The sequence below is a fragment of the Oreochromis niloticus genome, linkage group LG7 (assembly GCF_001858045.2).
Source record: "Oreochromis niloticus isolate F11D_XX linkage group LG7, O_niloticus_UMD_NMBU, whole genome shotgun sequence".
NCBI classification, from domain to species: domain Eukaryota; kingdom Metazoa; phylum Chordata; class Actinopteri; order Cichliformes; family Cichlidae; genus Oreochromis; species Oreochromis niloticus.
The window spans coordinates 55855335-55880766 of record NC_031972.2 but is presented as its reverse complement, the minus strand read 5'-3'; the positions used below and the strand labels follow the sequence as shown (position 1 = coordinate 55880766).

Below are 25432 nucleotides of genomic sequence, written 5' to 3'. Positions count from 1 at the left end.
TCCACGTGTGTCAATGACTGCTTCACAGTCAATGAATCATGCTAACAAAACAGCATTAGCTGATAACTTCACCCTATTCTCTAAATATGGTCATGTTAGTTACAAAGGCAATAAACAGTGAGCGATATCACTGCTGATATATCCACTTTTGCATATACAAGTTAAGCAGAGCAAGTCTTTTCACTGTTTTCAAATGGCCATTTTAGGACATTCAAGGAAAGTTATGTGCATGTACATATGTGCTAGATCTGCAAAATAATTAATGTAATGAAATATTACATGAAAGAGACTGTTTATCCTAGTTGATTAATGCTAACATGAAGCTGAGAGCAGCAGAAAAATGACATGACAAAAATATAATTTTATGAGAATCAAGGGTGGAAACTGACCTGGTTTGTATAGTGATTAAATGTTGAGAACAGCTTATTTGGATCTGTTATTTAAGCATCTCTGTACCTTCAGAATTTTATCTAAAGGAAGCCTTCCTCACCAGAATTGCAGTCATTACAGTAATGCCCATACGCCTTAGATGGCTATAATACACAAGGAAGAAAATGATAGCTACAACAGCTTTGTTTCACTAGAAGGGTGAGTCACTCTCTACATTCTGCACTTTATCGTCAAACAAATCGCATACATACTGGTTCTGAACTACTTTCATCATATAATAGAAATTCAAAGCAGGGGTTCCCATAAGGATCACATTCAAGCCACTGTGCTGAAATATAAGGAAGTAATTGAGTCATTAGCTGTATCATCCGACATGTCAGAACGGCTTAGGCTTTAATTACACCATTTCTAAGAACTAATCTTATACCACCAGCCTCTATATTTTCCTCTGTCCATCCTGTGGGATATAAATGTTTTATGCTGGTGGCGTTGAGCCATGGCTGCAGCAGAGGGTGGGTGACCCAGTGCAGTTTGCTGCTATGCAGAGACAACCTCCTTTCCTCTGTCTTTTCCTCCCTCCCAAGTGTCTTTCCCTCCCTCCCTACGCAGTGTTGCTTAGAGACGGAGCTCACATTCTCTCCTCATTCTCTGCCCCCTTTCCCCTTAAAGCCTCCCTCGCTTTATTTTCTTTCTTCCCTGCCGAGGTGCCTGGGAATGAGGATTTAGCGCTGGGATGGTTGGTTTTGAGGGTTAAGCTCCTGGCATAAATCTGTGCTAGATTTTGCTCTTTCCACTTTAATCCACCAACAAAACATATTATGTGAAGAGTTGGCAAAGCTGTTCTGTAAGAGAGGTGTCTTTGCATATCATCTAAGAAGACCTCCAGAGAAGGAGACTTCAGAGAGTGGATTTTACTCAAAGATGTTATAGATACACACACACACGCACGCACACATGCACACATGCACACATGCACACACAAAGGTTTATTTACTTGGTGCCACTCGCCTCCAGGTCTTTACCTGGCAGTCTTTACTGTAAGGTAAAGACCCTACAGTATTCGGAAGAAAACCTCAACAGCCAAGCAATCCCATATGAAAAAGCACTTTGCAACAATGGAAAAAACCCCCTCAATTTTAACTGGAGGAAATCTCTATCAGAATTCTTTAACAGGGAGCCAATGAAGATAAGCCAGTATGGAAGAAATATGATGTTGCTTTCTTGTCCCTGCTGCTGCTCTCACGGCAGCATTTTAAATTAACTGGAAGCTCTTTAGGGAACCTTTAGGACAACCTAATAATGATCAATTTAGTAGTCCAGCATAGAAGGAATGAATGCATTAACTAGTTTTTAATTTCAATTTTAGAAATGTTGGAAATTTTAAAGAGAAAGCAGTCCTACATAATGTTTTATATGGGCACTGAAGGACATATCCTGGTTAAAAATGACTCCCAAGTTCCTCTCAATGTTACTCTAGGCCAAGGTAATGCCATCCAAAGTATCTGGTTAGACACCATGCTTCTAAGATTTTTAGGGCCGAATATAATAAGTTCAGTTTTATTTAAATTTAGGAAAAGAAAATTACAGGACATCCAGGCCTTTATTTCTTCCCTATAGTTTAATTTAGGTCATCTGTCTCTCATTGTTAAATATAACTGGGTAACATCTGTATGCAGTATTTTCTAGTAATATTAGATAATAAAGCAAGCATAATAAAAAAGGTATTGATCCCAGTACAGAACCCTGTGGAACCCCATGGCTAACTTTCATGAGTGAAGAAAACTCCCAATTTTCATGAACAAATTGGAATCTATGAGATAGATGCAAGCCAAACCATTGCAGTGAATTTCCTTTAATACCAACAGTGTGTTCTAGTCCCTGTATTAACCTCCTAAGACCCGAACTCTTCCACGACATGCATTTTTAATTTCTCTTTGATATTTGGGCATATTATGGCCCGATGAATGTAAAAACAAAGAATTTCCAGATTTTTTTTTTTTTTACCTTATTTTTGTTTTTAAGAAAAATGAGAGCCACAAATGAGGATATTCATTTAAAATTTTGATAGAACAGTAGCAGTATAATGTCCTCGTAAGTGGATATCAGGCTCTTGTGGAGCAAAATTGAGTATTTTGGTCAAAATAACCAAAAATGTGATGTCCACATATGTGGACGGCAGGTCCTAGGAGGTTAAAGTATTAGATATGACCACAAGTACTGAATCCTGCACTGAGGTCTAACAGGACATGTATGGAGATGTGTCCACTGTCAGAGGCCATGAGAAGATCATTTATAACCTTCTCTAGTGCTGCTTCTGTGCTATTGTGAACCCTAAATCCTAAGTGAAACTCTTCATTCTTCTGTAGATGATCACCTCTTAGTAATATTGAAGCTACTGTACTTAATGATATGTCATTCATGAAGTCATTACTAGATAAACCCAAAGAAGTTGATTCTCTTCATCTGGACGTAGCGTTTTAAGTGGGAAAAACATTTCGTTTGCCATACGTCAGGACAATATGTGATAATGATTACTTAGAAGACTGTAATTAAAACTGCTCATTTACAGTTTAAGAAAAGCCAATTGAGTATAATAATAAATTAATAAATAAAATGGAGGCTGTAATTTTATCTACATGAATGTTTAAATCTCCTACAATAATAATTTTTCTGAGCTGAGCACTAAATCAGATAAAAAGTCTGAGAAATCTGATACAAACTCTGAATAAGGGCCAGGTGGACGATAGATAACAGCTAAAATTGATCTTTTTTTTGCGTGTTTTCCAAAGCAATGCTAATAGTTTTCAAATGAATAATAACTATCTGGGTCTTTAGTTTATTGTTAGGTTACAACAAAGTCTGCTGCCATTCCTCCACCTCGGCCGGTGCTGTGAGGATTCTGACAGTATGACTTGGGGGTGCTGACTCATTTAAATTAACGTATTCATCCTGCTGTAATCAGGTTTTTGGAAGGTGGTGTAGGTATTTAATAATTTACTACCATGAACTTAGAAGAGAGAGAGACCTAATGTTTAACAGTTCACACATTTTACATTTGGTACAGTTGAAACGATATTTTGTTTTCTTTGTAATTTTTTATCATTAAAATATTTTCAGCTGGTATTTTGTTTATTGAGGTCATGATGAGGTCACGGCATTCTGTTGGAATAATAATTATAGTCTCTGTTAAGTTAAGCTGCTGAGTGTGTGGGTCGATTGTGATAATTAGATTTGGGAGTATACCTAAAAATGGTTTGGATCTTGAGGACATCAGATGCACATCAGCAGAAGCCCTGACTGCTCAGTTCACAAACAAGAAAGCACAGGCCAGAGACAGTGTCGGTCCTCGTTATGTTACATCATTGCCCAAAGGAAGTAATCTTGCTGACATAGGATAGATTGGACACACAGCCAGTTGCCTTTTGAGTGTTTGTGTATGTGTAGATAACAAAGAAAGAAGGGCAGGAGAGAGAATTTCATGCACATTGTGCTTCACATGGTGTTTGATTCTGCCTGCATCAGTAGGGTGTATGACAGTTTGGCAGCTCCTCATCAGCAGAAACAGCAGTCTCTTCCTCATGCACCACACTGTGCTGATGAAGAAAGAAGCTTTTGGTTTTGATGTCAGCACGATTTGCTCATATTGGGCAGCACGTCTTTGATGTTTAGGACGAACAGCCAATCTGAACAGTGAGATTATCCTGCGGCCTCAATCCCCCACTCTGATTAATTCTAATTTGTTATGGTGTTAAAGTCTTAATCTGCAGAACACTTTGGGTTTGTGGCAGGCACACACACACACATGTGACCAAAACAACCAGACACATGTGATTTCTGATTGAGGAAGCAGTTATTCGCAACCAGATGCCAAAATTCTACAGCGCTTTTGGCCCTGGTTGTCCTTTTCCACAATCTGTAATGTCACTATTGGTTCAGTTTGATGGTATTCTTTCAAGCTTTCAAACAAGAGCGACCACAATCCCAAGCCTTTTATTTGTGTATTACCCAAACAAACACACAACTCTTTTCTGCCTCGCGTTGCCCCTGACTCTTGACTTTCTGTCCTTCTAATAGCATCTCTGCCTCTCCAGAGCCCCTGATTGAATGGCATGAGCACATGCATAATTCAGTATGTGACAGAGCAGGGGTGCCTGTGTCTCAGCTGTGATGCAACTCTGATTTTAAAATGTGGAAATATAAATGAAACACTGAAAGATGGAGTCCATCATATGTCATACGGCTTTACATGCACCCACATACAGACAGATAAAATTAGATAGACAGACAGACAGCCTGTACATACTTATAGTTATAGCATATTCATAACATACCTTCATATCGTGTACATTGTAACATACCCATAATAGACCCATATTTTGTACCCTCATACCTATAACAGACCAATTTCTGTAATATATCTATAAATCTATATTATTGCTAATATATATTTTGTAATATATCTATATTATGGCTAAAGCACTTTCTGGATGGATGCAAACTGCATTTCGCTGCCTTGTACTTGTGACATGTGCAATGACAATAAAGTTGAATTCTATTCTATTCTATTCTAGATAGGAGAAATGGCTTTTTCTATACTTTTACAGTTGTGCCTGTGGAAAAGAAATGTCTTTTTATACATTAAAGGAATATATAGATGAAAAGAGACACTTCTAAATACATAATTCATCCCAAAACCAAATGAAAATTTATTCTGGGCAAAGAATAAAGGTTCAGCATGCCCTAAACATTTAGGGAGCTAGTTTTAATTATCTTAGATTTGTATCAGATACATGCCTTCTATAGGTTGCCGATGACCTCTTAATTTTCCACACCTATATAATGGTGACTCTACAATGACAACTTTCTCTTATAGTTTCTGCTGTCATTAGTCAAGATAGTGCACAGCTCTATGAAACCCAAAGCTTTCACTCCACTGGGGAATTAGTTTAAAATGGAGCTGCCATCTTACTGATCTTCTGATATGTAGCACCAGCAGAATCAGTAGATCGAGTTAGCCATGCTGAACAAGACTCTCGTCTCTTAATTAGAGATCAAAAAGCTTGTTTTTTTGTAACTGCTATGTTTCTTTGGTAACTGCTATGTAAGAACAGAGCTGTTTAACATGACTATGAATGAGGGCATGCTTGATCAAGTCTGCTGAGTGACAGGGAAGGGACAGTCACAGGGTTAGTGGGGATGTCCTTGGGAACTGAAAACCATGGAGATTGAATCTCGCCAACGTACAACTCTTATTTATAGTTTTTCTTTTTTTCTCTACCTGCCTGTCTGTCAGGTGGCCTTGTCTCCTGACAGCAGGAAGTATTTTCCCTGGCAGATGTGGCATTTTCACAGCTCACTGATGAATCTGTAGATTTTTACACACTCATGGAGTTGTAGGTCATATATCCCCAGTGATGGATAATAATGGTTCAGTGTTTGCTGCAGCTTTGCTGCAAACATTTGATTGCATCGTAATAGATCATTCATGCAAAAATAGGTATGTTAATTAGATGTTGATATGCAATATTATGTGTACTTCATGGGTATAGACTGAGTGTGCATTTCAGTTGCTGTGGCACAAAGTGGCTGCATCCAGCATCAGCAGAACTGTAAGTGGTAGATGGGTGAGAGCGTTAGCTTTGATTCCTCCATTAAACAGACTGCACTGAGAGGTGGAGAAACTGCTGTGCTGTCCAAAATAAACAAGCAGGCAAATCAATCCTTGGAACTCCATTATAAAATTCAAAGCAGGGGAGAGATGATTAAAACAAAACAAAACAAAAAAAACACCCACAAATATTTGGTGGAGTGATCATGCTCTTTTTTTTAAAACTTGCACGCGTGTTGTTTTTTTTACTCAGTTGTTCTAGTTCCTTAGGGAAATATTTGGTAGAGATGACTGTAGTTGAGTAGCCTCGAGTCCTACTTGAGGCATTTATATTATTTAAAAAATACTTAAAATTTATTAAAATGTATATTCATACGACAGCCCTTCGAGGTGTAGTCTCATAGTTTAGTAATTAAGCCTGTATTATTACCTTTGCTCCATTAGTACATATTGGAACGTATAGCAAAACACACAAGCAGGCCAATGAAGGTGTAGCCTATGAAACCTGAAAGTCATTTACTACATGGGTTTCCGGTAAACTAGCTGAAACCTGAGACATGCCTGATTGATCCACTTTCATGTCAGCGGCCCCCACCCCTCCTTCTCCTTCTCCTTAATCATTGCATTACGTCTCCCCTTTGTTCTTTGAGCAGTTCATCGACTTTACTGGTCTGCTGTTTGACTTTCTGAAAATGTTTTGCAATGTGACTTTGTACAGTTGTGCTCAAATGTTTATGATGTGCCTTAATGTCATTAATTTTAGGCTTTTAGTGATTTATTTGAGCTGTTCCTTTTCCAGGGTGGAATGACTGTGCAGAATATGTCTTTAATGACTTAGAAAAAAGAAGTGGGTGAAAAAATTTGAATTTATTTTGGAGAAAAGTATAAAAAGTATACATACACACCCACTATTTGGTTAAATATCTCGGTAGCCATCAATAATCTTCTGGAATGCTGTAGAATCATCTGTTCACCAAGGAAAAAGAAATCAAAGAAAATCATTAAAAGTCCAACATTATCATTACATTTATGCAAAAATGAGGTTTGTTCCTCAAATAATAACAGCCTGGTTTGAAGACCCAAAAATAAGATTGAAACATACTGTAAAGCTTATCTGTTGTGCTCCTTTACAGCTCTAGCACATTTATATTCTCTTTGTTTCAAATTGCCCCATTAGACAAACCCTTAATCCAGGTCTAAAAGAATTATTTTGAGTTCTCATCATTAAAAAACAAAAACAAATTATATTCTAAAAGGTTAGCCCAAAAATGTCAGCTGGCATTTCAACTTTGGATTATGAGTGAAGAATTAGCCTTAATTGTGGACTTTTTTTGTGTGCCTTTTCAGTAGCTATAGTTTTTATGTACACAAAACTGTAACAATTACCTATAAAATGATTTTTCGTATTTGTTTTCTTTGTTAATGTAAAAAAAAAAAAAAATACTCTATAATGTTTCAAAAAAATTGCTGTACAAAACATTGTTGAGGGCTACACTTAACTTCTTTGGTTTATGTACGCACACACACATTCATGTATTCATGAGTGTGCATGGCAGCTGATCACTGCTGGTGTTGGTATATGTTTATTTCTTTTTCCTTGATGCTGCTCTGCTAATTTTACTGATTTCCCAGACAGGCCTGTTCTCCTCCTTGTTTCTTTTCTGTTGTCAGAACAGCTGATGCTTTAATAATATCGCTGATAATAAAGATGTGGTTCATCCTCTCTCTCTCTGTATCTCAGGACTCCCTTATTCTGGAGAAGAATGACATACACCACCCAGTCTGCTCCTTTCAGGACGACTTTCAAGAGTTTGAGATGATTGATGATGAAGATGAAGATGACGAGGAGGAAGATGAAGAGGATGAAGAGGTTGATCCTGATGCACCTCCCTCCCCCTCAGCCTCCCCTCCTCCTTCTCCTACTCTTGGCACTCTAAAGAGCAGACCCACCACACTGAACCTAACCACTGCTGTGTCGCAGGTAAGCATACTGAGGCTCTGATCCCAAACACATTGCATCAACAAACTGTTTGATGTGTGTTTTGAAGTAGTTGCTTGCAATTTATCACTAACAATAGTGTTTGTCTCTCTGTCATCATTAGGATTCACTGAACAACAATAGCAGTCTATCCCCAAAGAAAGGAAGCTGGCAGGACTCTTTGCGCAACCCAGCCTCACAGGGTTAGAACATCATTAGTTATTTATTTGAAAAAAAAATTGCTGTGACCTGATACTGTATGTTTTCTTTCATATTTTTATTTGGCTTTCTATTTCACAAAACAGCTATATTCTTTGTATAAGCTTTAAAATGTATAACTAACATAAAATAATAGGCTGATCTATTAATCCTATAGAAAGACCGTGCTACTGGATTTTATTCTCTGAATATCTTAATGCTTTTTTTGTTTAGTAATTGTTCCACATGAGAATTCTATTCAGATACTATTATCAACTGTATAACACACAGGGAATAAAAATCTGTTGAACCTCCAGGTCGTCTGTCTCCAACCCACTCATGTCTGGAGGATGGTAGCCATGTGACAGGCCAGTGCCCAGCCTCTCCAATTTCCCAGGTCCCAGGGTCCCAGAGCAAAGGTACTCCACCAAATCAGACAGGGGAGGGCGGGAACCCCCAGTCTCCTCATAGGCCCCTCCTCTGCGACATGGAGGGCAACAGGCGAGAGAGGCCCGAATACGGTAACAAGAAGGCCAGCTCAGCAACTTTAGATCATCTCATTGATCACTGTTATTTAGTGCTGTATTGTGATGTGAATTTGACTTCAGTGATGCACAAGATCAGCAAAAATCTCTCATGCTGATTCTCATAAACCAAATCATACTTTTTTTAATACTTAAAAAAATCAAATATTTATGGTTTTGACAATGAAAAGTTTGCTGAACTTGTTCATGCTGCTTTCCATTTTCAGCTCATTGTGGATTCCTTTATATTGACAATCATTGTTTTATTGCTTTATTCTAATCTGCTCTCATTAATTGTAAACTCTTCTCACATGTCAGCTTATTTCATTATGCAATCTCACCATAATTAACTTCAAAATCACCTACCAGCCTCTAATCTCTGGTTTATTTCACCTTTTATCGTCATAGGCTCGTTTGGTCAACATAAGTCTCACCCATGTTCTGGTGATGCTACCGATCCAAAGGCTGATCCCTCAATACAGACAACCAGAGTACCCTCCGTAGATGAGCACTCCCAGTGTTCGGACACAGAGGTGGACCACGATCTCAACAGCGACCACAACCACAAGCACTCAAACCGGCGTGCTACTGATACCTACACCATCACCAGCGAGTCAGGCATGGAGCCAGAGAATGACCTAGATCTAGATGGAACCAGCCGCTGCTTGTCATCCACCGCACCCATGGGAGCTATCGATGGTGCAGATACACCCTTGTCTGATGAGGAGCTGGAGAAAGACTTTGACGTAGAGTTTATGTGTAAGGAGGCCTACGATATGGTTTGTAAGGAGAATCACTCATCATATGTGGAATTCCCCTCCATTGAACCCTCTGAGCCCGCTTCCTTCTCTAGTTATGTTTCATCTAGCCGCTCAGAAAATATCGACCAGTCCAACAGTTCAGATGCTCAAGAAGCGTCTAATGTGGAGGCAGCAGCTAACGACTCCACCTCTCCATCCTCAGACCCAGGAATAGCAGATATGAACCAACGGGGTTATGTGACTTCAGACCAGGACAAAGACCTTAGCTCTCCAGGCTCTGATTCTGACATTGAAGGGGAGCTGGAAGCAGCATTTGCTTGTGGTGGTCCTGTTGTCTCCAACATGATCTCATCAATCTCAGAGACAGAGCTGGACTTGACCAGTGATGAAAGTAGTAGTGGACGCTCATCTCACCTTACCAACTCCATCGAGGAGGCCAGCTCACCTACGTCAGATCAGGAACTGGATCCAGACACAGAGTTGGAGCAGGACAGTGGAATTGTTGGTCTGAAAACATCTCTACTTCTAGGTCAGCCAGATCCAATCAAAGAAGGCTCTCCTCTACCCTCTCCATCCCCACTACCCTCGCCCACAATTGCTACACCATCTCCCGTTGATTCACCTATCTTACCCCGTGAGGCCTACGACGATGGTCAAGCTCTTACAGGGCTGCAGAATGTGGATGAAGACCTGCCCTGCGAGCACCAAGCTGACCCAGATGAGACACTTCCTCCAGCTCAATGCAGTGAGGATAGTCTCTCCAGACAGATGGTGCTCCAGATAGAACCAGATCACAGCCTAGAGAGCTTCAAACGCTCCTTCTACCTGCCAGTGGGACCCAGGCTAATGCCAAGCTCAGATGATTATGATGGAAGTGAAGGAGACTCTGAATCTGAAAGCGAAGATGACCTGAGTGAGAACTCAGACTCTCCATGGCTGCTTAGCAATTTGGTCAACAGGATGATCTCAGAGGGCTCCTACCCAATCAGCTGTCCTGAGGAGTGTTTCAAGAGGAAAGTGTCTGTGTCTGATACCATCTCACCATCCTCCGATATTGGAGATGGAGATGGCTTCAATGATGAGGACCAAGCTAAGAAAGTTGGAATGAATGGATCCCAGGAAAGAGGCAAAGAAAGTGAAGAATCAAGAAGTATTAACATGCAGTCTTCAAAAGGAGCAACAGTGATAAATTCTCATCTCTATATGAGCAATCCAACTGCTGATACCATAACCCCACTGATTTTAGAGCGTTGTGCAAACACCTCTTTGCATACTACTAAAGACTGTGACAAGAACTTTGTAGATAAACCATCTAAGAATGCCATGAGACAAGAAGATGATCCCGAGCCCAATAACGACTTGATGATGTTGGAGGAGAGGAAAGATCTCGACTCACCCAGCCTTAGTGAGAGTGTGATCAGCGACAAAGATGAAGGACGAGAAACAGAGCCCAAGCCAACGAGCCGTTCCTCAGCCTCTCTCGAGCGTATCACAGAAGTCAAACACAGCCTGACACTCGACATACCCAGTGCTCAGACTAACCGATGCTTCAGCCTCACTTATTCCACAGACAATGATGAAGAAGAGGACGATGCAGACTCTTATCCTTTCCTAGGTGGCTTAAGGAAGCAGTCCCGTAGAGGTAGTGACTTAGAGCTGGACAGTTCACCACCCATTGATTCCAGCGTGCAGAATCATCCTTTACCTGATCATGACCTCCCACTGTGTGAGAAAGACCTGGAACTGAGGCAATCAAATGAAGACGATGGACTGGCCTATGACTCCATGAAGTACACACTAGTGGTGGATGAGAATACTACACTGGAATTGGTCAGCCTTAAAAGGTAGGGTCTGATAATATGTTTGAAAGCCAGTAAATTGAGTGTGTAGTGAGTCTGACACAAAAATCTCTCCTTTAGTTATGAAAATAGAACAATTTTCCTTATTGTGGACCTTATATCAACACAATCTTGCATTACAAATGTTTATAACGCCTTAAATTGGGATTCAACTTGTCTTCTCAGGTGCACTTCTGTTCTGAGTGATGACAGTGAGCTTTCAACTCTTTGCGATGAGGAGCCTTTGGGGACTGCTAACGTGGACTATGGTCATGATGATGAGGAGGAAGTGAGGCCAGAGCTTCTGAGCTCTTCTGAAGACTCTTCTCCCGAAGCTGACCTCCCTTTCTCCAAGAAATTTCTCAATGTGTTCGTCAACAGCACCTCCCGCTCCTCCAGTAAGTCATAAGCAATTCTGTTCTCTTATTATTAGGAAGTGTTCATTCTTATCTCTTCCCGAGAGGTAAAAGAGAAGATCGAGACTGCTCTAAAATATTACCCCTAAATATGTGATGATGCTCCGGTGGGTGTTATCTTACGTTAAGGATAAGAAATGGGGGGGAAACAGTTGGCCTGGCTCTGTCGAAAAATCCTGACTCCTTCAGCATTATTTCTAAAATTATCCACTCACAGTCTGCCCTTAGAATGAATAATGTATTAGGGTTCAACTCATCACTGTCAAAATGATATACTAAGATGTGATCTAAATATGGCAGGGTGCCCACACACGACTGATGGAAGGGCTCTACCAGAGCATCATCAGGCAGACCTCTTGTCTCAAGATTTATTTCTCTAATAAAGGGTGATTTGCATAATAAAAAAGCTCATTATAACAGCCCCCATTTTCATTGCATTTTTGATATAATCCATTACCCTTCATTTAGAGCTCACCTTACAGATTTGCATAATAAATGTTCCTCAACAAACAACAGGTTATGGAAAAAACAACATTTTTTTTTAAGTAATAATCTGAGAGGTCTGAGTCATGTCTGTTTCCCATGTAGGCACAGAATCCTTTGGACTTTTCTCTTGTACCATCAATGGAGAAGAGAGGGACCAGACACACAGAGCAGTCTACAGGTAAAACAAAGTCAAGCTTGAAACTAGCACCACTGAAGGAACAATGGGCTGGGAGGTCAACCTCCCAATGGGATGACCTCCCAGTCCATTGTTCCTTCAGTGGTGCTAGTTTCAATCATTATGCAAATGTACTGTTTATAAGGTTTGGGGAAACCTGCAGTCAGCTGAGACTGAAGAAGTCACTTGGATGAGTGACCAAACGTTTCTCCCACTGAAAACGCTGCGTCCAGATGAACAGAATCAACTTTTGGGCAACACTAATTATTTTGGGGAGGAAGACAGATCAGACATCACGTGCATCTCTTTGCCACCCATAAAGACAAAGACCAGAAGAGAAAAGGCAAACTGTGCCTCGGTATTACACAGTACATGTTGTGTACAAATAATTTCACTTTTTTTTAACCATAGGTCTCATTCAAAATACCCCATATTTACAACTCTTTGCCTTCCTCTACCCACCCTATTATCTTTCTTTCCCAACTGTTTCATCACTGCCTCCCACAGGGAGCCACCTAAAACCCATAAAAGATCAAAATAACTCAGGTCTATAGGAGCAGGGACATCATGTAAGGAAACATCTTTTTACAAAGGCAGTTTCCTTTTTTTCCCTTGACTTCTCTGCTGCCCTCTGCAGGTTCATTCCCAGGCATGCAGATGAGCTGGAGCTGGATGTGGATGATCCCTTATACGTGGAGGAAGAAGAGGACGACTACTGGTACAGAGGCTATAACATGCGGACAGGGGAGAGGGGCATCTTCCCTGCCTTCTATGCTCATGAGGTCATAGGTCAATCCAAAGAGCTGCTGGGTGAGTGCAAGAAAACAGCAGCTTATTTTTTTGCTTTTTTCACATTTTGAAAAAATGGCTCACATTTTCTATGCGTATTACACTCTGTAGGAATGAAAAGGAATCCAGCGTGGATCGAGACTTTCAGCGTGCAGTTTTTGGGGTCTGTTGAGGTACCTTATCACCAAGGCAACGGCATTCTCTGTGCTGCCATGCAGAAGGTAAGAAAAGCACATTTACACTTTTACTATTATGGATTGTTTACTATGGGCAGGATACAAATGTGGTTTCTCTCTGTGTTAGATTGCAATATCAAGAAAACGGACGGTACATGTGCGACCTCCCTCTCTATGTGAGCTGGAGATTAGCTTGCAAGGAGTCAAACTGATTATGAGCCTGGAGGATGAATATGACACCCTTGATGAGGTATAAGACAAATAAACATAAATGACATGATTACTCAGGTAATCGGTTGTCCCTTTGCTTTGGGATTATGTTGCACTGCTTCATCAGTGACTGAATTCCACTTTTTTTTCTGTCTCTGTCTATATTTAGTATGACAGATGTAGTCACTTCTTCCAGATGAAGAACATCTCGTTCTGTGGATGCCATCCGAGGAACAATTGGTAATCAAACATATCCATCTTCTGCCCGTCCTGCTGCCACCGTACAGTGTAACATCCGACTGATTGCATTACACTGTTTTGTTCTCTCTGCAGCTACTTTGGCTTCATCACTAAGCACCCAATGCTGAACAGATTTGCTTGCCATGTGTTTGTGTCCCAGGAGTCAATGCGACCTGTAGCAGAATGTGTCGGGTATGTCCAGTTCCACACCCACTGAGGGCTGTAGCTACAAAAACAAAAAAAGAAAGAAAGGAAAAAAGGACTCATAAAATAAAAAAACAATTGCTTTTGTTATTTATTTTAACTAAAAAAAAAACAAATACATTAAAAAATAAATAAAATTAAAGTAAATCATTAGGAAATAAATCTTTTAAAAAACCACACCACTGATTTCAACCGTTTAAGTTCTCAAACTAAGGGATTGCATTCACTTTGCATTTTTTTGTATATATTACACTAGAAGCCACAGTGCTTAATTTGACATATTTAAGTAATAAAAATGACTATTCAGCTACTACTTGCACATATCTTTGCTGGAATCTAATCTCAAAGTGTGGATTAAAGTGCATTTTATTACAAATCTCTTTTGCAGAATGCTTGACAGTAATCCAGTTTGGGGTTTTTTTTTGTTATTTGCACACTAGCCATATGTTTGTGTACCTGTGTAGGGTTAAATGGCAGCAGAATTACTCATGTATTATTCAGCCACATTGTGTTTGAATAATTAAAGATGCACATTAGCCCACTCTCTGTGGCTGGATTAAGAGGAGGCGGCTGAGTACAGGATGCGCAAAAATGTTTCATCCATCAGATTCTCGCCATGAAGTCAACCAGAATTTGTGAAAAACAACTTCTGTTTTTGTGTCTTTCACACAAACATTGTGAAACATCAGAAACACTAAAAAGCCGTACAAAACTGAATCTAAAAATATCTAATACTCACAGGTAAATCTTTAGTCCTCATATGTCTGTATTTTCTGCAGACGAGCCTTCCAGGAGTACTACCAAGAGCATCTGGAATATGCCTGCCCCACTGAGGACATCTACCTGGAGTGAGAAATGTTGCCATGACAACCTTCTTCCTCCACAGCTTGTGTATGTTCATCAATTTTGCCACCAGAGGGCATTGTCAGTGGGGATTTTTTTTTTTCGCTCCATTGTAAAATACTCTTCTGTCCCTCTAAAACTGGGATCTTCATTTCTACAGTATGCTAGACATTTGACTGATTTCATTCATCCTTTTCTCTTTGTTTATTTCCATGATCTCAATGGATTGATTGCCTGTTTATTTAATCTTTTTCTATGATATAAAAATTAAGATGCTGAGCACCTGTTTATTTCAAGATTCTTCTTTCGAGATGAAAACAATGTACCTACTACTGCTGTATCACTTTTCAATGCATGGCTAGTAGGATTACTGCACACAGACACACCAAGAAATACACATATCCAAGTGAATGGCAAGCAGCTCAACAATCAGTAAAGGAACGCTGTCGAATCAAGACGTCGGTGTTTGAGTTAACTGTATATATGTTTTTGTTCAATACTGAAAAACAGGTCATTTAATTTATACTTTTAGTGACATTGGAGCAAAGTAGAGAGAGACAGAGAGTACAGCGAGCGGTCCTTGGTCCAAGCTTACCCCTGTGTTGTGTACAAATCGTAGTGTGTTGTAAATACATGTATAGAGAGTAGACATACAGGCGCCTCATTCAGACTAATTAAGAAATGCTCACAGTTGAGACTGATGGTGGGAAATTTTGTTCTTGCTCTTGATGTATCACTCTGACAGGATTAACTGCAGTTTTAAGAGAGTTTCGATGAGTTGACTTCAGATGAACTCTGAATGTCGTTAACTGCAGATATATTCGTTTTGGATTTAGGGACAGTAACTCTCAGCAAATCTGAATGACAGAACAAATTTACTTCCTGTTCTCAAAGTTGCACTGCTCTTAGAGCTTCAATAGCAAGTCATCCAGCTGGTACAGTTGCAAAATATTAGATCAGTGTGTGCTTTATATGGCTGATGCCACTTTTAGATGAAAGAAAGCTAAGGCCCTCTGAAAAGCCATATTCTCACATCTCTGACTGTTTAACTCTGCCTTTCAGTGCTGTCCTGGTCTCCGTTTTCTTTGACAAGTTTCAGTGAGGGAAAAGGAATGACTAGATCGATTGATAGGGGAGTGTCCTGCTAATACGTGGTATCCCAGTGGAGTCAAACCTTTAAAATGTAAGATTTACAGTTTTGTTAATAGTTGGGCATTTATCTAATGTTTAAGCATGGTGAACAAGGAGAGAGATGTGTTTCCACGTTTAATTATACCTTCATTCACCTGTCACACAATAGGTGAATGAAGGAGGTTGGAGCGTCAAACCATGCCTTGCAGTCTAGCACCTTATATAGAGGTGGGGGTAGCTGAAGCCCACCTCCCCAATCCTCCCCATTGTTCTCTCAGACACTGTTTAGCATCTTTTTATGCTGCTTTCAGTCAGTCCAGCAGAAAAAACACATCTGATTTGCAGGATTTCAGTGTTAAATATTCACTGAAAGTTGACATGGCAGGAGAGAGGGTATTATCTACATATGTATTGCTGTCAGTTAGATCGTGTATATACAATAGCAAATCTATGATAGTGCTGTGTCCTTTATGTTGAGTATGTTATAAAAATGAATATGTACATGAATTAAAAAGAAATTTAAAAAAGATCACGAGCAGATGAAAACCCCTGAAAGAAAAACACACAAATATCTGTGATCTGCAATAATTTTATTTCAGTGTCTTTTCATGTTTTAACACACGGTGTAATCTCAGTCTGTCACACAGCTGGCATTCGGGTTCCTGAAGACTCCATAACACTCTACAAACAGGCTTCAGCAGCAGCACATTTAGGGCACATTTGTGAGATGTGACATCACTAGTGTGTGACACACAACCAAACTACTGACCAATCTGCTGTTAGAGCTGAATAGTGACTCAGTCAGCTGCCACTGGAAAACTATTATTGTGTCTTGCCGATTATAGTAATCACCTTTGAGCTCCAACAGTGTGACCCATCTCTGATCTGTATCTACTTGCCTCTGATTCTGTTTTTCTATCTTGTTACAGCCTAGTTAAAATACTTCTTTTCACACAGCTACACAAGAGCAACCACTGAAGATCTAGTCCAATATAGCCGCTCTGAATTACTTCAGCAGTTAAATCAACTTTTGACTTTATTACTTTAACAGGATTCTTCACTGTATACCTAGAGCAAAAGAGTATGTGACAGAACAAACATATCTTATCTTGTATCTTTAAAAACAAGGACTTGTAAAGTTCAAGGGAAAACAAAGAAAAAAAAAATCATTCGCCTTGTCATGGGTTTGGTCTTATGAATAAAATATATGCTTGATGTCTGAACCTTTATTGTTGTCCTCATTGTTTGGTTAAGTCCTAATTGTGCGAGTTAAAAATTGCTTACAAAGAATTCCTGAAGTGGAAATTTAAAAAAAAAAAATCAAAGAAAAAAAATGCTCAAAGCATAAAAGAAAGAAAATACAGTACACTGTTAAACATTATTTCTGAATTTAGACAGTATTAAATCTTGGAAAATCACCTCCTCACTAAGGAAGCACATTGCCTGTACACTGCTTCTTAATTTGTAGCAATTAAAACTCAACTCTCTACAAAAGAGCAGCACTGCAGTTCAACTTTCCCTTTCTTTATTGTCATTAGGAGCTGCAGCAATGTTTCTCATCAACAATGACAGCAGCTAGGTTTGGGGCTACACTCAGGGTTGCAGCAAGGCTCGAGGCTGGGGTCTTTTCCTTTTGCCATTTGGCTCTCTCCAAACACCATGGAGGATTCAAATTGCTCCTTAACTGTCTTGACCTGTTGCAGCACAGATTGGATGTCAGATTCATCTACTGGTAGAGCATAGAGCTCACATGGGTCAGCCTCCAGATCGAATATCAGAGGAGGGTCGTGAGTCTCGCGCAATGCTGAGCAGTCTTTGTCTGGTGTAGTGCTGCTGTGGAAAGCACCTGATGTACAAAGGTGAACAAGGAGGAGTCATGACCAGCTAAAGCTTGACAGTGTGAACATGCAATAATTAATATGTGAAGTACCTTGTGTGTAGAAGTGGGCCTTGTACTTTCCCAGCCTTAAAGCAAACAGGCCATAGTCTTCACTGGGATTTACAGGGTAGAACATCACGGTCTCCCTTTTACTCTGTAAAACACAGAGAAAATACACGCATGAGCTTGTTTTTTTTCATTATTTCACTTTTTGCACAACTTTAAACATAATGCTCCTACCTTTCCTTGGTTAACAAGGATATCCGTCATATCGACCCCATCCAACATCACCGGTGGTAGTTCAGCTCCTGCCAGGCGCGCCAATGTGGGGAGGATATCTAGAGTGCTGGCCATCTCATGAGTAACACCTTCAAACAATTTGTTCAAAAAAAGAATCACTAAAGGCTACATTTTTGTTTTCATTATAGTATACTTTGATGCTGGAAAAAAAAGAGAGCCAATGCTCATTTCTGGAATAAACAAACACACAGTGTTTTCAGATTAGGTTTATAAACAGTTTTCAAAACAACTTACCTTCAGAACTACATTAATTATTATTGGCATTGATTCAACAGGGTGCTGAAAACAGTCTTCAGAGGTTCTGATCGCAGAAAGGCTTTGACATTTAAACTATGCTCAATTAGTACTAAGGTGCCAAAAGTATTTCCCACACCACTGCACCACAACCAACAGTATGAAATGCTGTATTGGCTGTAAATGGTATTTACAGCAATTTCTGATCCTACCATCTGAATGGTGATCAAGTTGTCTGGCACCAAAAACCATGCAGGTAAAACTAAATGTAACCAAACTGTGTGGCAAGATCAAGGATGGGTCAGGATCTTTTGTGCTTGAAGGATAATGTAGTCTAGACTTTTTGCAGACCGCTAAAATGTCCCGACCTGGCTTGATGGTCCCCGGCCAGTAGGCGATGGCAGGTTCTCTCATGCCTCCTTCATATGTGGTACTTTTGCCACATTTCAGAGGACCAGCAATGCCTCCACGGGACCTACGCATCAGTTCAGGCCTACATGCAGAGAAAGAAAACAGACACCATTTAATAAAACATGATAAATGCAATATTATCACAAGAGTAGAAAGATTTCTAGAAACTTGACTACTGAACAGAGGAAAAATATTTTTTCTGGAGGGTGGTTAAATGTCAGCATGAGGAATTAAACTCAAAAACTCTAGTGCATTTCAGTCATCATTGTTGTCTTTAAGTTACTGAATGAAATATGTTGCAGTCATACACTTCATGGCAGTCTTAAGAGTTTAAAAAAGATTGGAACTAGCCTTCTTTGATATTTAAAGATTTAAACGTTAAGAAGTCCAGCCACCTTTTCAAGCTCATTAAATGGGATACAGAAATGGAATAACAGTAAATACAGTTCATAGATTAGCCAAAAATATGATCATAAACTGAAAACCAACCCATTGTCTGATGTAAAGAAGACCAATGTGTTGTTGATCACTCCTGTCCTCTTCAGAGTTTCCACCAGGTGGCCTACACTGTTGTCAAACTCCAACAGGGAATCTCCGTACGGACCCCTTAAAGATTGTCCAGCTGCCCCTATACCTGCATACTGGGGGTAGTGGGTGTGCTGAAGCAAGAAAACGTGATTTTTAGTGGTGTGTGGATCGATACTGAAATATAGATTCTTCCGATACCAGATATTTATGTTCTAGAATCAATTCTCATATTACAATATTAATATTTTAGTAATTTGGGGTAAATTTTTTATTAGTTTACGTGGACAGAAAGACATTGGAAAGTAACTAGAATCAAAAATAGTCATTGTAGGCTTTAAGAAATAAAAATACAACTCAAAATATTTCTTACATAACATGGATAATGACATATATATAAAAAAATGTTTTTCAGCTTTATTATTATTTTCTATCAGTCACATTTGTTTTTAATTGTTTATTGAATATTTTAAAATGGACTTTTCAGGTTTGTTTGTTTGTTTCTTGTGTGATAATTCTTCATAATTAATTTTAATTAAATTAAATAAGAAGAAGTCTGATGTCTTGTAATCATTATGAACATATAGTTTGAAATACAGAACTTTTTTTATTTTGGTTTTCCAAACACATTAAGTTTTTGTTCAAAGCTTAGGTATCGGATCAGTATCGCTGATTCAAGCTCTGATTTTACTTGACATGGGATAAGAAAGGAAATCACTGGTATTGCACATCACAGTGATTATTGAGGTACTCAAATCTGTCTCCAAAGGACTAGAAACATTTTGAATTATCCCGATATTTACCATTTTGAAAACACATTTTTAGGCATTCAAAGAGCTGACGAACCACAGTAGAGCTTTGATTGCACTCAAAGGTTGATTTTGCACACTTTAATTCATGCATTTTTTTCAGATTGCTCTTGTTGCTCACATGTGATGGATAGTAGAGGAAGAATGGTTGTTTTTTCTCAACCGATGTGGTTATGAAGTTTGTTGCAAAGTCACTGTAGGTTTTCTCCAGATCCAGGAAGTTGACTGGTTGTTGCTTTATGATCTCATTCTCCATTAGTGGGACGGCTACGCTGCCAATATCACACAATCCGTAACATTTTATATCTGGAGGGAAACAAGTCAGATTCTTACAGGGGCCCTGGGGAAGAAAAGACAAAAAAAAATCAACAGACAGCAATACAGAGTGAAGAATAGTAAAGTGAATATAGTGAAAAAGAAGAAATTTCATGAAGCAATTGTAAGTAGCACAGATTGGAAACACACTGACCATGTCATGGGAGTATGGGATCCCCAGGAAATGGTCAAAGCCCTGCTTGGTTGGGAGAAACATGCCATTATGCCCAACACCTAGGTGCCACTTTCCTATGATCGCTGTGGCGTAGCCCAGGGGCTTTAAAACTTCGGCAATGGTGGTCTCATTCAGAGGAAGACCACCTATAGATCCTGGATAAAACACGCCTGGGTAGATGCCTGACCGGGTCTGATAGCGACCTGTCAACAATGATGCCCTTGGAAACAACCAACAAACAAGGCAGTTAATTAACAGTGGAAAAGACAGTGGGGTCATTTTGAACACGCTCTTGTTTCACTCAGGAAAATGGCCTGAAGAAAACCACTGCATCAATTCATCCAACAATGTAAGATGAAAAACTACAGGACATGTAGAGAAGATTTCATCACTTTGGTCAACGTAAAAGTTTAAAGGCAACAACAAAAATTTCATGTACTTAATGAAAACAAAACTAAAATAATTACTCTTAATTCAAATATTAATTCTGTCCTCTAAGCTTTTCTTCCGTCAAAGAATCACAGCAATCTTTTCTTCTTTCCCTTAAGGGGTCACCACAGCAGATCGCTTTCCTCCATCTCACCTAACATCCCCCAAACCAACCCACAGCATCTCCTACTTCACTACATCCATGAACCTCCTCTGTAGTCTTCCTCTTTTCTCCTGCCCCAGTTTCATCTTCAAAATCCTTTGTCCAATAAGTCCACTATCCTTCCTCTGAATATGTCCAAACCATCTCAACCTTACCTAACTAACTTTAACTAAATAAATTTGTCTTTAAATCTGAGCTGAAAGATCATTTTAAATTCTCTCTATGCTGGTCACTCCCAATGAAAGTCTTGTTCAACTCTGCCACCTTTAGCACCACCTAATATCTTTTTGTTATTGCCATTGATCTCAAACCACACCTCATAGGAGATAATGTGTGGTTTGTGCTATCACAAATATCACAAATGAACCCTGATACTAATCTCCACCTACTCCACCCAGCCTGCTCTATCTTCTTCACCACTTTTGTGCAAAGTCCGTTGCTTTGTATGGTTAACTACAGGTATTTAAACTTATCCACGTTCATTACCCCCAATATATCAATTTCGGGCTGCAGTGATTCATTGAGTAACTCAAAAAACTCATTAAAAATCGTTTTTTGTTTCAATGCTTCATTTTTAAAATGTATTTTATTTGAGCTTTATTTATACAGGTAGACCCAGTGTCTTATGTAGAAAAGAGACCTGTTTCAGACAAACATATTAAAACTATAACAATAAAATAAACAATAAAAGAGCAAAAATTGGCTAATGTTTACGGCCAATTATAAATCTTAATGCCCCGTGATAAAACAGATTACACAAATGGGCAGAATGTGCAGAGACAGTCATGTAAATTATATCATCATAATCTAGGAGGGGTAATAAAAAAGGTGGTATCAACAAGAGAAACAGATAATATTGTATTGTGATTGATAATAACCTAAGTATTTGTATGAGGCCACAGTTTCAATAGAAATGCCTTGAGCAGATACAAGAGAGGGAAGTACTGCAAGCAGGCTCTTTCTGCAGGCACATGACTTTTGTGTTTCAGCATTTACAACCAGTCTGAGCTGACTCTGTGACTGTATTCAATCAAAAGGTAGCTGTCATTTTCGAAAACCACATTGACAATATGAGCACAACAACAAAACAATTGTATCATCTGCTTAAAAATGGACAGATGCATTTAGATTTTGTCCCAAGTCATTAACATAAAAAGTAAATAACCCTGCGGCACTCCGTTGGTGACATTTAAAAAACTGGAAGAGAGACCATTGAGCTGCACATACTGCCTACGGTCGGAAAGGTAATTTGAAATCCAGCCAACTGCTTGGTCTGAAAGTCATATTTCTAATGGCCCCTGAGATAAAATGCCATGGTCAACAGTGTCAAAGGCTTTTGATAGATCAATAAAAAGAGCAGAGTGTCGGGGCTCTTCAAAGCCTTGCATACCTCTTCTATCACAACTCTAACACATTTGCTACTAAATACAGACCTGCAATAGAAATATATCTAAGAGCATGACTGTGAATGACAAGCATTACATTAAGCCCATGTAGGCCCCTGTTTTTCTATAAAAATATTGATTACAAGGTTGATTTTGTATACACACATGTTGAGGAGCAAAGAGGTGGAATCATTGCCAAGAGGTGAGCTCAAGTGTAGTGGGAATTCTTTTTTTTCCAGGGTCCAAAAAAGCAGTGCTTGTTACTGTAACCACCATTAAACATTTATAGTGAAAACGCTGGCAGGAGTCCTTCATCAAACCACCTTATTATCAATCAAATCTAAGTAAAGCTGTAGAAGTTACAATAATATATGCAGATGAAATGTTAACTTTGTCTTAGTCTACAATGTTTAAATTACAGGCTATCAGCAGCTGTCCTATATTATATGGCAGCAATACCTGCAACAAGCATTGGGTGGGGGTACATGGGGTGTACCAGACCATAGTTATTTGAAGGGTTAAGTAACATTATTTTGGATTTTTAGATGATAGAAAATATAAATATAACATGAATTAAGTTATATTAATACTTACAAATATAGAAATTAAAGGTTTCTTTGTCTCATCCTGCAGCACAATACAATTATACATGGGCGAGTAAAACTCTGAGCCACAAACCTGGGGCTGTTACATTGAACACTGGAATATCATTGATATAGATTATTTGTTTTCTGCGGCAGGAAACATTGCATCAAAGCACAGGACTACAGCATTATTTGTAGCTGAATGAAGTTTCCAGGTGAAACTATAAAACTATAAGGGTGAAATTTTTTTCTTAATTAAATTAAAATTTGTTTTATTTTAATTTTATTTATTTATTCATTTACTGGAAAAAGTTTTCGATCTTCCATTTCTCAAACCAAGAATACTCCGTTTTAGAAGAAAGTTACCCCTCTCCCATTTTAATAATACTTTATATTACTCTAGGACCTCAATAGCTATATCAGAATCAGAATCAGAAGACTTTATTTATCCCCAAGGGGCAATTAACATACAACAGAGCAGCATGACATTGAAGATAAGGACAATAAGAACAGGCAATAAGAGTGAGATGAAGATAAGGACAATAAGGACAATAACAACAGGCAATAGGACCGAGGTATGTTTTCGTCTTAAAAAAAAAAAAATTAATTCAGCAAACCAGTTAATATGAAAATCTCTCATAAGGGAAATAAAAATGTGCTACAGGAAGAGAGCAATGCTAGAATAGACTGTTAGAAATGACTGGTTGGCCTATAACCTTTGAAACATATGTCAAACATATGTCTCGTCAACGATATTAAGCAATTTTAAGCCTGGAGGAACATTTCTGTCATGAGGTAGAGGCTGCAATCAGTTTTTTTGGAAAGAGGCGTTTATATATGTTTTAATTATGAATGTAAAATGCTCATTGACATAAAAAAAATATCTCTTTTTCAAGAATGTAGACCAAGAGGACAGCAGAAACCGCAATAAATATAACATAACAGTTCTACAAAGTTATTAAGTGGATTAATGCAGAACTATTTAATGTACAATATATACAATAACGCAGTCTACCATTAAAATGACTTATTTATTAATGAGCCCATTAACAATTTGTCAGTTACAACTTTAAAGAATAATTTAGCATCAAATCGACTGGAAAAACAAAACAAAACAAAAAACAATAAATAAATGAATAACAGAACCTTTTGAACAGTAGTGCATACTTCACGGCCACTTTCATTACTTTAAAGTAAAAACAAACTGTTGAGCTAAGTCTCGGATTGATTTCTGTTTTATTTACAAACGCAAACAGTCAGTACTGATTACACTGGTACCTGGACGGTGTGCACACGGGGCAGGTGCTGTAAAAATCTGTGAATCGGAGTCCTTCAGCTGCCAGGCGGTCCAGGGTGGGAGTGAGTGAACTGGGATGTCCATAACAGCCCAAGTCCCCGTAACCCAAATCGTCAGCGAAGATGAGGACGAAATTCGGCGGTGAAGCCGAGCAGGTGCACAAAAGAAAAATACTGAAAAAGGCGAAGCGGCTGGATTCCATGCTGTTAAGTCTGACTGAAAGTAAGGAAGCGTCAGATCCCTAAAAATAGTGATGTGCGGATCGATACTGTAATATCGATTCTTCCGATAGCAAATATTTGTGTTCTAGACTCAATTCTTATTTCAAAATATCGATATTTCAGAAATTTGTGGTAAATTTGTAATTTGTAGGAACACAGTGAACATTGCATTGTGAACATTTATAGGAACACAGTGGAAAGTAACTATATTATTGGGACTGTCTAAATGATTGGCAGGAACTACTTCTTCTTCCGCCTGTCATAGTGACGTGCAAAATACGGCTGTATAAATGCATCACGGCTCACGTGTGCTCCTCAGTTGATAACCACAAGAGGAGTCCCGTGTGAGCCTGTTGCAGCTCCACAAACAGCCAAGATGCGGTTTTTGAAACACCACAAACCTTGTCAAACACAAACAAAAGTAAATTATAACATCAGAAAATGATGATGAGGCAAACTGAGGGAGGAGGAGAGGGACAGGAGCTGCTAGCCCTTTTGCACCATCCAGCTATAGAGAGAGAAAATGTGAAGCTGCTGGTGACCTGTAGCCCTGTTGCTGATTTTTTTTTAAATTATAGAGGTGGGCAGATCGATCCAAATATTGACAGTATTGATACCAACACTGGTATCAGTATCGGATCTATACTAACGCTGTTCGATACTTTGTTTCTATCCTCAAAGTCCAGTATGTATCCCACTGTCCATCCAAATGAATGTCGCAGCTGATTTTCTGATGAA

General features: G+C 39.0%; 2 protein-coding genes across 2 annotated transcripts in view; one reads left to right on the top strand and one right to left on the bottom strand.

The window, feature by feature from the left end:
- Positions 1–17194, top strand: part of mapk8ip2 (mitogen-activated protein kinase 8 interacting protein 2) — a 28434-nt gene extending 11240 nt beyond the window's left edge. The window contains exons 3-14 of the mRNA XM_005470872.4: positions 7740–7979; positions 8101–8179; positions 8492–8695; positions 9107–11303; positions 11484–11695; positions 12302–12377; positions 13012–13184; positions 13275–13384; positions 13467–13589; positions 13719–13789; positions 13883–13981; positions 14773–17194. Of these exons, the coding sequence (XP_005470929.2) occupies positions 7740–7979; positions 8101–8179; positions 8492–8695; positions 9107–11303; positions 11484–11695; positions 12302–12377; positions 13012–13184; positions 13275–13384; positions 13467–13589; positions 13719–13789; positions 13883–13981; positions 14773–14845 (3657 nt within the window). The 3' untranslated portion in view covers positions 14846–17194. The remainder of the gene's footprint in view (positions 1–7739; positions 7980–8100; positions 8180–8491; positions 8696–9106; positions 11304–11483; positions 11696–12301; positions 12378–13011; positions 13185–13274; positions 13385–13466; positions 13590–13718; positions 13790–13882; positions 13982–14772) is intronic.
- A 148-nt stretch (positions 17195–17342) lies between these two features.
- LOC100699901 (arylsulfatase A) lies at positions 17343–25033 on the bottom strand. The gene is made up of 8 exons (XM_019361522.2): positions 24455–25033; positions 20595–20835; positions 20247–20465; positions 19281–19450; positions 18749–18873; positions 18087–18214; positions 17898–18000; positions 17343–17813 (listed from the first exon to the last, which is right to left on the bottom strand). Exons 1-8 carry the CDS (start codon positions 24673–24675, stop codon positions 17527–17529), a joined length of 1494 nt encoding a protein of 497 aa, XP_019217067.1. The 5' UTR covers positions 24676–25033; the 3' UTR covers positions 17343–17526.
- Between the last annotated feature and the right edge of the window lie 399 nt (positions 25034–25432).